Below are 14,543 nucleotides of genomic sequence, written 5' to 3'. Positions count from 1 at the left end.
TATGGTTTGCCATCTGACATAGTTAGTGACAGGGACTCAAAGTTTACAAGTAACTTCTGGACACTTGTATTTGAGAAGTTGGAAACTACTCTAAGTATGAGTTTCTCGGAGATTTACGGATGAACAGTATATTTTGGAGAGGTTTGTTTGATAACATGGGTACCTCATTGCTGTTTTCATCTTCATATCATCCACAATCTGATGGCTAGTCAGAAGTGGCAAATTCTACAGCGTTGGATTTGCTGCGTTGTTATGTGTTTGAGCACAAAGCAACATGGCAGCAATATTTGCGGCTGATTGAGTATGCATACAACAACACAGTGCATTCTTCCACTGGTAAGGCACCGTTTGAAATAGCGGAAGGTGGGAAAACGGTTCCTCCTATTTTGCATACAAAAGAGAAGATATTTGTGGCTGATCAATATGTGAAAGACTTGCGGAAAGCAGCTATGACAAGCAGAAAAGAGCTGTAGATAAGCATCGTAGGAACTTGGTCTTCAAGGAAGGTGACTGGGTACTTTCAAGTTCTTGAGAAGATCAGTGAGGTAGCTTACAGGCTGAAGCTACCTGAGAAGTGGACCATCCACAATGCTTTCCATGTTAGCTTGTTGAAGCCTTTTCATGGAGAAGTGCCACAAGATATGCTAGTTGAAGAGCAACCTGAAGTTGATGAGCAAGATGATGTCTTGATTCCTGAGTAGATTGTACACATATTAATCGGAAGGTTAACGGTAGAGTTTGACGCTATCGAGTGAAGTGCAAGAATTATCCTGCAAACGATGTGATCAGGTTGGAGGAGAATGAATTGGCAGATTCACCATAGCTTTTGCAGCTCTACCTTGAGGCATTTGGTCCTTAGCCTACTGTGGTAGTGGCTCATTCCGGTTCAGCAGAGCACAAGATTGGAGCATTACCGGATGCTCAAGGGGGGGGGGGGGGGTAGCACCTCCGCTCCCACAGTGCAGATAGGCTCACAGGATATCTAGAGGTCGCTTGGTGACACTGCGGCTCCACCCGAGGCACTGATGCTGATAGTGTTTCTGCTGTGAGACTTCTATGATGACTGGTCATGACACTCCAGACAGTTGATACACTACCACATGGATGGATCTGTAGACCTGCTGTATGTGCATTGTATTTTGTACTTCATGTGATGTTGTACTATGGATTATGGGCTGTTTATGCCTATTGTGATACCCTTTTATATTTGCTGTAATTTTGGGACAGGAAATAGGATAGTTTGCTGTTTCAAGAGGGGGGTATGTCACGGGGACGTGATGGCGAAGTGATTAAACTAACCGCCACTGAATTTGCCTAGGGGTGCCAGGCTAGGGGCATTAATTAATGTCCAAAGGGTACCTATGATTAAATGTGCAACAAGTGCAACTCCTAGTGCTATTAGCTTGGTCCTATTCATTAGGGTCATTGGTTTTGTTTACTAGGGTCATGTTTTAAAAAGTGACCCACTAGAGGTCCTATTTACTAGGGTCACTGGTTCTAAACACTAGGGTCATGACTTAAAAAGTGACCCCCTAGGGGCATTAAATTCCCACGTCCAATTTGCCATGTGTCCTGAGTGTGTGCATGCTTGGGCTCTATGCTTGACTTGTGGTGCCTGTGTGTCCCATTTGGAAGCACTTCGAAGATCCTGGAGCCCTACGCTATCCTACCTTGCTGTTCTAGGTCTTCATCCCTACCAGGGGAGTCTTTTGGAGAGAGTGGCGGATTTTTGCAGGTCTCCCTTTGCTGGCTCAAGACGGTTTTGAAGATTTCTCTGCAACAGATCTTCTCCTGTTGGTGTTTTTAGCTGCTAGCACTCTCCCTGGGCCTGGGCGTCTCTATTCTGGGCCTTTTCTGAAGCTTTTCTCGCTTCCTTTTCATTGTTTGAGGCCATATTCCTGATCACCTATCTCCTGGCTCCTATCTGGTGCTATGCGCATTGAATTCTGAGGTTGCTCTAAGGTGGAATCCTTACTTTGGTGGACTAATTCTTGCTGATTGCTGGACGACTTCTCTTGTGACCTTTTCTGGTGTTGGAAGGCAATCAAGGACAGCTTCCTCCTGCCAGAGTCTGCTATCTGTTGGTTGACCATCCTTTGAGGCTGTTTTGAGCTGAAACAGGCTCCATTTGCTGGCCGAATTCTTGTCTTCTTCTTCTTCTGCTTTGTGCAATTGCTACTCTTGCTCAGTTTTGGAAGGTTGGATGCCTTGCCATTGGCCTGGAAGAGGATTGGGGCATTGGTTGTGATACTCTCTTTGTGGGGAAGCAGTGGCAAGCCTTGGACTCAGTGATGGCTTTGATTTGTGTGGATGCATTGCTTGGTATGATGTTGGGTTATTCCGCTTGTGATATGCTTGGCTACTGAAGGGAACCAAGAGGATAGCACTGGGAGTTGGTCACTTGCAATGCCAGGGGTTGGCATTGTACTGGGTTGCACGTGCGGGTGAGTTCAGGAAGGGAGTCCCTTGTAATTGAAGTAATCAGTGAATAAATAAATACTACAAGGGGCGCCAAGTGTCGGGGCCAACAGGTGTCACTATGCATGCTTATTGAGTAGGGGCATTCTAGCCTCCCTTGTTTTTGTGATTCAGTGATGCTATGCTGTGGAATTGTATGCTCTAAGTATTGTGTTTGGGCAATGGCAATGGCAATGGAACATGGTGGTTGTATTTTGGTGTTATGAGAAAGTAGAGTAAGATATACTGCCCTTTGTCAATCAAAGGCCGGTTACACTATTCCTTAAGCTCAGGTCTGTCAATGATTTTATGCAATAAATGGGATCCTTGTAGCAAGGAATATGTTTTGGGTAAGATATTGCATTATTTATAATTGCTTACTTTTATTTTCAGTACTTGCTTCTTTCTTACTTCATTGTGGATTTATTTATTTCCTTGTCATGAAAACTCCTTGTCTCTAGCTTACTGGGTTTGGTATGTTTACTAAGGGAGAGCTATCTCCCAGCACCAAGAAATGACAACCATTACCTGAAGTTCATATTTATATGCTGAAAAGAAACTTTGATAACTTTTTCATGATGGTTTCATGTTGCAAATTCATTATATATAGGCGTTTTAGTTGATGCTTCTTCTTGTCCTAAACATTTATGCAGCTACGCAATTTGGATGATACATTTCGAAATGAGATGATGATTTTTGAGGCAAAAAGCACTGCAAGGGTGAAAAGACTAAGAGAGGAGCTAGAACTAAATGAGGGACGATTGGAGGAGGAGCGAGCAAATCGCAAAAAAGAAATAGAGAGCTTACAAAAACAATTTCAAACCCTAACAGAGGACCTTAAAGAAAAAGAGTGAGTCCTATCAAACCCTTGTGTTATGTTCTAAAGTCTTGCATTTCTTCTATTTTCACATTGGTTTGTGCATATGATGCTCCTATTTCTGTTGGATATACACACATGAGAGAGAGAGAGGATTGATGGGACTACTGGCTCCTATTAACTAATGGTGGTCTTTTACATCCAATGAAAGAAATATTTACAAAGCTTGCTATGGCAAGACCTGGGGACGAAACTGCAGTTTTACAAAGAGGAAATTAATTGAATGGACAGATATCGAAAAGCAAAAATACCTCAGAGAGGATATATCAATGTTCAAAAGTCATTTAATCTGCAAAATTAGAACCGGTCAGCAAGATCCCAAGAGATGCAAAAATCTGCAAACTGTAGAAATTGAGCAGCAAGTGCTCATAAAATGTCGAGCCTATGCATACATCAAATAAAATTTAGTCACAAACCGTGTTGGAACGACCACCCAAAAGCTTGGGAGCTACCTAGAGAAAGTCTTGGAACACCGCACCAAAAGCTGGGGATCGACCTTTAGAAAGTCTTGGAACACCACAACAAAGTCCTCAGGCTAGCACACATGTTAGCTGAGCCAGTACTCTATAGTACTCTATTGGATTAGTGCTACACGCATATCGAACACATAATGTTGAGATGGTTCCTCAACACCTTCCCTCAAGATGATGATTCTGGGAATCAAAGGACTAAGCATTACATTCCATCACATCCCTTTAATAGGAATGTTCTTCCTCTGCATCAAACAAAGAGCTTGTCGTGATGCTTCTTGAAAATCTCTTTGCCAAGTGGTTCGGTAAGATATCTACAACATTCTCTGTGCTATCACAATGCTATAGTGTGATGTCACCAAGTAACACTCTTTCTCTAATGAAGTGCTCTCTAACATCAATGCACTTTGTCCTGGAGTGATATATAGGATATCGGGCCAATGCTTGAGCCGATTGATTATAATAATATATTGTTGTTGGCTTTGATTCATCAAAGTAATATGTTTCTGACAATAGTCTTTTGAGCCATATAGCCTCACATGCAGGTGTTGTGGGTGCCCGATATTTTTCTTCAGTTGAAGACAAAGAAACACTTGGTTGCTTGTTTGACAACCATAATATAGCACCTTGACTCGGGAAAAAATGCATATCCCTATGTGGATCTCTTGGTCTCATGATCTCCTGCATAGTCACAGTCATAGTATCCACACAACCTTGGATGACTAGCACTTTCCGTGTTACTAAATTCTTGATTTCACCTATATCTTCTAGTATATTTGCAGCCTCTATACCCCATAACTCCATCCTTGCCTTCCTTCTCTGTGCCTTCTAGTGGTCTTTGTAGCCTCCATTTCTTTATGTGGGATCTTGCTTGGATTCATCTTCTCAAGCTTGTTGAGATAGACCATGTATTGGCATATTGCGTCCCCTTTGAGAGGTGATGATCATACGAGTCTCAGCTGGTAGGATGGGGTGGGGTGTTTGTACTAGGTCTTGCCATAGTTTCTTTCCGCGTTACTAAATTTCTGATTTCACCCCTATCTTCTAGTATATCTACAGCCTCTATTCCCCGTAACTCCATCCTTGCCTTCATTCTCTGTGCCTTCTAATGGTCTTTGTAGCCTCCATTTCTTTATGTCGGATCCTACTTGCATCCATCTTCTCAAGCTTGTTGAGATAGACCATGTATTGGCATAATGCTTCCCCTTCGAGGGGGTAGGGTGTTTGTACCTGACCTCAAGTTCTCCTATGAGAAAGCGTTTATGTAATGTTTCTATTCTTCTACAATAAGCTCTAGAGAGCTCAGGTGCCCAAGCTGGGCATTCATCGAGGATCACTGTTTGCAGAAGCATGATATATAGAAACTTTCTCATTTCCCAGTTCCATAAGTGTGCCATAAACTTTCTCATTTCCCAGTTCCATAAGTGTGCCATCTGGCGCTTATTTTGGAAGCTGTATAGATCTTTCAAACCTCCCAAATTTCTCCTTTCCATGCATGCTTTCCGCATGTAATCTTCTTCAAATTCCAGTGCTAGGTATTTGCACATGGTGACTGTGTGCAAAGGCTCCTCTCTGAATGTGATGTCCATTTGTTTATTTTGAGTCTCGATTACCATTACTTTTGTCTAGGCTATGTTGACTTGCATGCCTAGGTGTCTACAAAATTAACCCGGTGCATCCAAGTGTACTCGCATGTCCCTCTTGTCCTTTGCAAAGAAGATCCGCGTAGATTAGCAATAGTAGGGCATACCCTGCATCCATATTCCTTCTCTGCTGTGTATTCTCATCAAGTCTTCCAGAGCATGATCCATCTACTAGTGGTTGCACGAGCTTGGCCAACTCCCTCTTGTATAGTTGGTATGTGGCTTCTTTGAGTTCTTAACAAATGTGGATCCTTTCTAGTCTTTCCCATAGCTTTTAGCAGTAGACAGCCCCTTTCTTATTCTTGGCTCCATCCGTTGCTGCTCTTATGGCCAAATGATCCACTGTCGAGTGCTTGGGATGGAACCCTGCTTGGGATGTGCTCTAATTCCTTGTGCGTCCGCAGATATGCTGATTTTTTGCTCAATGATAATGCCATACAGCTTGGCCATTAGACTGCTCACCATGATTGTTCACCATGATTGTTCTATAGTTGTTTGCTACCTTGTTGTTCCCTCCCTTGTGGATCGGCACTATCCTGTTAAGCTGCCATTGTGAGGGGAATCCCTCCTTTAAAGCCTTATTCATTAGCTTGGTGAGCATTCCCTTTGTCTTCTCTCCTCCCCATGTCAACATTTTAGCCACTAACCCTTGTGCGTTCGGGGCCTTCGTGTTTGTTAACTTCTTCAGACCGCTCCCCACATCTTCTTCTGTTATTGGTGTTATTTGCTGCTTTTGTAGAGGAATCATGGGTGATCCTCTCTTCCCTATCTCTTTCATAGAGGTTCTTGACAAACCTTATCATGCCTTCCATAATGTTTTCCCCTCCTGATGTTTGCTGCCATGTAGCTTCTGACAAAACTTTCTGGGGTTCTTTTTAATCTCCTTAAATCTTTCAAGTTGTTTGCTATGGAGAAAACGTCTTTTCTTGCTTCTTACCACTTGTCTGTATGCTCTAGCTTTGCACTCTTTCCCTGCTTGTCTGCTGTTTTTCAGACCTTATTTGCTGTTCTGCATTCCTGGTTGTACCAGTTGTTATAGGGCATGCCTATGCTCCTCCCCTTGCTTTTTGTAAAACCTTTTTGGGCTGTTTCCTGTAGATTGACATTGTGATATTGCTGTTTCTAGTTCCTTGTCGTACATGTGGACCTTTTTGTAATCCATTCTCAGCCTGGGGTGTGCGGTATTTTTTACATTTTTCTATGGTGAGCCTTGTTCCTTTGAGACGGATGCGTCAATTTTACAAGCAAAAACCTATGAGCAGATTTATCCGAGCGTGTTTTTCAAGAGGTTTAAAAAATTGTATTTCTTTAGGAAACAGGGTTTTTACACTTTTATTTTCACTAGAACTAAATCCCTTTATCATAAAAATATACAGACTAGTCACTCATTCATTTTTACACAATATAAATTTTCTTATTTGTACCCCTGTTATTACCTTAAAAAACTGTTGAAAACTAATTTCTTTAAAAAACATCCCTCATAATCATTCTCAATGTAATAATACTATACATATATAATTATTTATTAACACATTTATATCATATGGCAATATCTTTCTAGTATTTTTAGAGCACAAATAACAAGATATTTGTGGACATGTTTCTAAAGAAGGTTAAATTACTATGAATAAGTATTAACTTGGGCTTGTATATCACTCTCATAAAATACATGTAATATTTTATACTATATATGCAATATTTTCCAAAATATAACCCCATAGATGTGCTCAAATGGGGTGTTCCGATCAATTTGAGTGGCTGAATGACTATATTTGTACATTGGATGTGAAAGTTATGTCACTTTTAAAAGTGTTGTCCAAGGTAAGTCCTACTTCAAAGGGGTTTCGCTGGCGAAACTACCTGGATGGCTTGCTTCAATGAGTTTTCTTTGAAGAAACCCTTTCATGAAGATAGGTTGAGAGAGGTTTTTCAATGTTACCCTTTATTAAGTAAACGTTGTAAGAAGGATCATAAGGGAATTTTCATAGAGAAGCCTACTCTACATGTGGGTTCTTCAAAAGACATCCCATAATGTTCTCACCATTCCTAAAGATTCACGTAAAGATTTGTGTATAAAATAGGCATTGCTACAATACTTTGCATATTTCTGAGTGAAACTATGTTTTCTTCTGATCTATTTTTGCCATATTTTTGCATAGTTTGAAGCTTTTTTTTTTCTTCGCTCGGACGCTCGGAAGATTTCGCTCAGAAAATGCTCGTCCCCCTTTGAGATCTATTGAAATTGCTCAATGGTTAGATTCTAGGGTCTCCTTCTCAATCTTGAGATGTTCCATTGTGTGTCTTGTGGCCAGGCTGATGATCACATAATCAATTGTTGTTGGCCCTTGAGGGGTTTTGCATGTATAGACATTAGATATCTGCAGTCCAAATCATCCGCATAGGGTAAGTTGTCTCCTCATATGGGTGATTTCTATCGTGTCTTTTGACGTCCTTTTCCAGGCCCTCCTTCCTCACTGTCCTCTTCCATTTCTTTCATCCATATGGGATCTCTTCCCTCCATTGTGACAATGCCTTGCATTGAGCCCGTTCCTGCATTGAAATCCTATGCCAAAATAATTGCATAGTCTTTAGAAACATGCCTATGTCACTCCCCCAAATTCATGAGAGGGTTTTCTCGTGATAGATGGCTGTTGTTTGTAGATGGGAGATTGCAGTGGTGCAAAGTAACATGCTGCCAGGCAGATGTTTTAGCCACACATATTGTTTGTATGGATCTTTCTTTACGATCTTGGCTGTTTTTCCTCATGTCGTGCTGATGTAGCATGCTATGCCACCCAATCCCAGCCCTCTTATGTGTCTTTTGGTGTGTTATATCAATGCTTTCAGGAAACCCTGTATTTCTGGAGTTTCATTTCCTTATGCTTCCATAGCTTCAGAGCTGTTAAGTATGTCGGTTTCTGTTATTTCCTCTTCCACTTGATGGCCTTGTTCAAGGTCCATCCTCCCCCACTCCATATTTGATCCTGAGGGTCTTAAGTCCCTATTTGTGCTTCACTTCCCCTTTACGTAGGCATTCTTTCCCTCCTTTGCATTTCTGATTACCTCAAATTCCTTGAGCTTTTGGGAGTAATGGATCCTTGTTGTAAGATCCTCATTTACCCATATTGAGTGCCCCTTGAGGTGATGCTTATGGTTCAGCCCTTTACAGTGGGATTGGGTGTCCTGAAGTTGAACAATTATTCGTCTTGGCTTGTCCCCTTTCCTCCCCACTCTAAAGGCATCCTGCCATGCTGTTACTGGATGTGCATTGTGTTTTGGAATGTGGGTGAGGACTTTTTCCATGTCCTCATCCTCTCTCTCTGCTACCCCCACAACCTCAGAGGTTGAGGGATTGTCCTGCTGCTACTTTTGTTCTCTCACTGTGAAGGCGATTTAATCCATTTTGCTGCTCACCAAATCGTCAATGGCGTGGATGATATCTGTGGTTTTGGCATCTGTGGGTTTTGCTTCTGATCTGTCCCCTCCTGCACTGTTTGCTCTAGCATTTTCTGTTCCATGTTGCTTACCTTGGCATATGCCGTTTCCATTTTGCTTTCCATTGCAAGCATCTTCTTGGACAGCTCATTCATGATGTTTTTTAACTAATTGACCTCTTTGACTAGCAGGGGATTTTAATTCTGCAACTTAACCACTGCCTCATATATCTGCCCTTTGGAGTATCTGTCAAAATTGAGATTGGGGGACAAAATGATTTTAGGGGTCCTTTTAGGAGTAAACATATCTCCTAACCTTTTCCATGGGTATCAGCCCACAGGGTTCAGCAAATTGTGACAGTGGCAACTTTCGGTTTACTGTTTTATCACTTTCAGCCATTGCTTCACCCTCCCAGTCATGACCGGTGGTGCAGGGCCTGCAGATACCTGGAACAGTTCTACGACAGGTTTGGTGCAGGTTCCTCAACAGCCCCAACAGTGGTGCAGTGAGTCGCGAGACAGCTGTGGGGCTGGGAGGAAAGGGGGGGGGGCGGGGGTGCGGGCGCGCTGACACACACTCTCCCTCTGACTGACTCATACAGACTGATCACCCCCCAGATCATGACATTTGGAATCTGCATCTCCCGTAGTTGTTTGATCATGTGAGATCGGGAACTGTGTCAACACAAATCTACGAATCAAACATAGACTTTCTAGGATCTCGATCTTGCCTTCTCAATCACTGCTTGCTTGAAGATATGATCAAGGATGTAGTGATGTCTCCAAAAACCAGCTTGTCCCAGTGCTCTTTGTTCGTGTGCCTGTGTGTAGGAGCTGATCTCTCGTTCCGTAGATCTTGGCTAATGTGTGACCAATCATGAGAGTGGAATAGTTTCCAGTATCCATGGGATCTCTTACGTAGTACCGATCCGTAGATCTTGGCTAATGTGTGACCAATCATGAGAGTGCAATAGCTTCCAGTATCCATGTGATCTCTTCCTTTGTGTATTGGCACAATGGTGCTAGTAGTGGGGAAGCCATGGCACATAGCATGATTTAACATTTGTGTTAAGATCGGGGCGAGGACCTGCTATCCATGTGCGAAGTGCTCAGTCCGTAGCCCCTCATGATCCTGGGCTCTCTGGTTGTGGAGCTGGCGTAATGCAAGCCTCATATTTTGTGGAGTAAATAACTTGTAGGTGGTAGGCCGCAAGAGAGCAGACATATCAGGTGGTGTCTGAGTTGGGACATCGTAGAGGGATGTCACATAGGTGGGGCATCCTCATATATCGTCTCATATGGGCTATGCCCTTCTGTGGTGATCTCATGCACATAAAATGATGCATCTGGGGGGAAACAACATACTACAATAAAGAGTGGTGATGTGTTAGGTGGCCCATATCCTGTCACATGTGCTGCATCTACTGAGTGTCTCACTGTCTCGAGCACCACTAGATCTAGTTCCGGTACTATGAGGGAATGAGATGCAAACTCTAGCTAGCCCACCTGTATGTCTCCTGTGCGAGATTGAAGTCACCAAGAAAGAGGATGCCTCCCTACCTTGCAGCACTGAAATGCATCCACCGGTCAGTGGATCCATAGGGAAGTGATAGACTTACAGTCCTACATGCCAGAACCTCCTGCATCTGTGACACAAAGTAGCCCTCCTTTCCTTGCCAGATCTCCACTCCAAGGAAGAAATGAAGTAACCCTGGATCCTTCAACCTTCACATCCTCGCTGTCCCGGCCCTGGAAATGCCTCCACTCTGATCTGAAAACACCCTTCAAATGACTTGCCCCTTGCTGCTGTACACCTGAACAGTCCACGCCTCCTTACTCCTCTTCAAACAGCTCCGAACGGCAGCCCAAAACTTCATGCAATTTGCTGGCTCCAAGTGCTCTCCATGTCTCAGGTCTTCAGCCAACCTTTGTCTCTGATACCATGTGAGAGTGTAGCGGACACTGAACAGCAAGAGAGAGAGAGAATGCAATGAACTGCGAAATGGAAAGAGAGACTGCATAGGAATTCAGGAAAAGGCCCTCAACTGCTGGGTAAAACCTCGAAGGAAGGAGTGATACAAGAAGGGGGGAAAAGACCCTATTTATAGGGGCCCCCCTCAGCCAACCTGGCCGAGGCCAGTCTGTCAGGACTGGCAGACCAGGTAGGTGTGGAACCCAACCAGTAGGTTGGGTCACCCGACCTGGCTGGGGGCCTGGTTTGGGCCCCCAACCCAGGTGCCTAGGTGGTGCCTACATGGCAGCCCAGGGGAGGGTGTAAACTGCCCCGCACCCCCTGCAACAGGCCGCGACTTGTGCGCCTCCATGGGGGATGAATTAGGGGAGAAAACAATCCCTAATTCATCCCCCTTACCTGTCTACACCTCACACGGTGGGTACACCCACAATACAGCCCTCACTCTCCATATCATACAGGAGATGCAAACTCTAATATAGACTCCGAGTATTAGCAGCCCTTTTTTCCTGTTCTTGTACTCTTTCATATATGTCGCTTTTGTTGATTTTATTGTCCATTGTCGCTGTAATTTCATGCTTCACTGATCTGAACTGAGGGGTAAGCATGTCCTGGACTTTGGTCACCAACTGTGGTGCAGGTGCTACTTCATTGTGTTTCTGCAATACTTCCTATAATATTTCCTGTTTTGCCTTGTTTTTGTGTTGAAAAAATTCATTTCCAAAGAGGCAAGTCTAGCCTTAACCTCTTCGAACTCGTGCTCTAGCTAATAGCTTTGTTCGTGTGGGTCTAACCCATGAGCTTGCTTCTTTGCCTTTGGTAATTCAAAGCATAGGGGGAGGGAGTTGGGGCAAAGGCGGTGATGGCTGGGGTGGAAAGAGCAGAGATTGGTTGCTGCTTCTTTTCCATATTGGTCAGCCCTAACTCAATATGGTAAAAGAAAAGAGGGGAAGAAACCCCCCTGAGATACTGTGTTATGTCTGTCTGCCCTGTGACCCTTCTGGGGGCTTTTACATGTGGTTTCCTTGACCTGAGCTGGGCTGCTGCTGTGCGGCAATTTGGAGTTGAGGGCGCGGCTGAGGCGGTGTGACCTTTCCTTGGAGACGCTCTAAGGCGGAAACTATAGGCGGAAGCTAAAAGCTGAGGCGGGGGCTACAATAGGAGCTATGGGATGAAGCGGGACGGGAACTACAGGCGGAAGCTATGGGCTGAGGGAGGCCGAGCCGAGAGAGAGAGAGAGAGAGAGAGAGAGAGAGAGAGTACAATGTTTTCTTGACTTCTCAATTGAAACAGGACAAAGAAGGCCTTGGAAAGAGAACTTGAAATAATGGAGAAAAAGAACAAATTTGTTGCAGAGATGGCTGAGAAGGAAGCTCTGTTCAATCAAAGAGTCCGTGAGCAGGAGTCCAACTTACAGGAGAAGCAACACCGAGAAATGCTGCAGGTAAGTCACCCTGGTTTGAGTACATGCTCCCTAACATACAAGTGGTATTATGTGGGAGGAAGTTCTGATCCGATTGTTTACTGCAGTTTCTAAAGATGTTGGGGAGATGCAATGGGACTGGGATATGATTGGTGAACTGACTGAATCTAGTGTTTTTGTTTATCTTCAGCTTTTAAAGGAGGCCAAGGAAGAAAAAGAAAGGATTTTGAAAGAGTGGGAGGAGGAACAAAAGAAGCAGGGAGTACAAGGAAAAGAACAAGTTAAAGAATCAACAGATCAGGTCGGGCAAGCATTATGTTCTTTGGAATGGTCTACGTATGCGTTTGTGCAGCTCAGAACTTGCAAAATACATCTAATATATCTTGAATTACATCAACAATAAAACTACCTCTGCTGATGTTTAGAGTAGAAAACTAAATGGCAAGCCAGTACATGAATATACTCTTTCCATAAACAGTGAATATAAAGACGTGGGTTTAGTCAATCTTTGTGGTCCAAGGAAGTAAGAGAAACTCGAGTGAGTCAGCATGAGCCTTCATGTGCCTATTCGACAATGAAAACCACTCTAGGTATTCTACAAAGTGATCTACCTTTTTGCATACTGTAGCCAGCCAAGAAAATAGTTTTACAGAAAAGGTTTTGTTTTTTTGGGAATTTTTACTGGTTATCCACTTCGGTTTTTAGAAATCTCTAATGTCTTTCATGTTATACCCTGTTTTTCATTTTGGTTGATTAAGATACAACGTTTTCTAATTTAAAGGCCCTTTGTAGCTACGAGAGCCTTGTTGAGATAGTATATACCCTGTGTTGCAATAAATGGACTTCTCATGGGTAACATTTTTTTTGCTTATTTGAAGCAGGTTAAAGAATGTGCTGTTTGCCTGGATGCTCTTGATAAAAGTAATCGGGCTGTGCTCAGTCCATGTGGCCATGCAAGGCTGTGTATAGACTGTGCCAAGTTGATTTTCAAAGAGAAAGGCATATGTCCTGAATGCCGGGTTAAGATTGAGACAAAACCAATTTTGCTACCAGAAAAGCTGTACATGTGACAAATGATATAATTGCCCTCCTGGAAGTGAGGCACAGTGAAGTTGTAAAATTGATGGCCATGGTGTTGTTCATACAAGCATAAAAGAGCAGCAATGCCAAATAGGCTTTGGATTTTCAACATGCTGTTGGCTGAATCACACTCCCTTGTTAAGAGGTATTAGAGAGACAAACTACTGATATGCTAATTTTTTTGGAAATGTAAATGAGGAAGGATGGTTCAGCAGTATAGAACAAAAGGGGCAAACATTTTGCTCCTTTTTTGGCACCTTAATCTCTGTGTCACCTCCTTAATCAATGTTAAGGTTGATAATTTTACTTGTATAAACCAAAGTGAATCCAAACGAGGGGCATTGCTTCCTAATGATTGTGACCATTTTGTTCAGGCATTGAAAGTACGTCTCATGTGAGATGCCCGAGTTTCCATGCCAACTAACTAGGAAGAATTCACAACAAATAATAGTAATAACAGAATGATGTTGCTTATCTTGGACAAAAAGTCTGGAAGCAATGACAAGCCTTACATATTGAACTTCATCCATGCCCATGACTAAACGTTTTCTTGATACAATTCTTATTATGATTGCAGATTTTGTTGTCTGGACCGTTTAACTGGTATTCGGTTAATGCATTGACTTGAAAGAGCTTGTGCTGCATTCAATGCTTGATTCACTACTATGCCTTCAGGCTATGCCATTCTCCCTTAACACACCACGTATCTCATAGTGATAGGAAGGAGACTTTAGAGAGTGGGTTGTCTCCTGACTAAAGTGAGGTGCTATTGCAGACTTACAGATATCTTGGATTCTTAAAAATAACAGTTGACCTCCTTGTAAGCTCACCTTGGGCAATAGCCCAAGAGAGGCCAGCTCCTAGCCTCAAATGAGCAATCTTGAGTACGAGTCATCATATCAGAGGTGTTCACAATGCATTTCTTGTTGATGAATCTTTACGTCTTGGGGGGTATCATGGGACAGACTTGTTTTAAGGTTATTCAATCTTTTTCAGGTTATGCTTTCTGTTTGCCTCCCCATCCACTTAACAATCTCCTCGCAGCCCACCTCGGAGAGCCCACTTCCTTGTGACACGTCATCTCATGAGATACTCCACTCATCCCTCTAGCTTCTCATGAGCTCTCTTCTCTTCTCCTTGTGAGCTCTCCCTTGCAAGTGCTTTCCCGTCCTTGGATCCCTTTTAAG

The 14,543-nt window shown here is 43.1% G+C and overlaps 1 protein-coding gene across 1 annotated transcript in view; it reads left to right on the top strand.

Moving 5' to 3' along the window:
* The window catches only part of LOC147902032 (uncharacterized), a 52,668-nt gene extending 39,055 nt beyond the window's left edge, over window positions 1–13,613 (top strand). Inside the window, exons 3-6 of the mRNA XM_087374860.1 lie at window positions 3,111–3,307; window positions 12,147–12,297; window positions 12,467–12,577; window positions 13,158–13,613. Of these exons, the coding sequence (XP_087230986.1) occupies window positions 3,111–3,307; window positions 12,147–12,297; window positions 12,467–12,577; window positions 13,158–13,346 (648 nt within the window). The 3' untranslated portion in view covers window positions 13,347–13,613. The remainder of the gene's footprint in view (window positions 1–3,110; window positions 3,308–12,146; window positions 12,298–12,466; window positions 12,578–13,157) is intronic.
* The last annotated feature ends 930 nt before the right edge of the window (window positions 13,614–14,543 follow it).

The sequence above is a fragment of the Dipteris shenzhenensis genome, chromosome 5, assembly GCF_047967505.1.
Source record: "Dipteris shenzhenensis isolate YYH24624 ecotype China chromosome 5, Dip_SZ_1.0, whole genome shotgun sequence".
In the NCBI taxonomy this organism is placed as follows: Eukaryota; Viridiplantae; Streptophyta; class Polypodiopsida; order Gleicheniales; family Dipteridaceae; genus Dipteris; species Dipteris shenzhenensis.
Note: the sequence above shows the minus strand (reverse complement) of the source record. Positions and strands in the feature narration are given on the sequence as shown.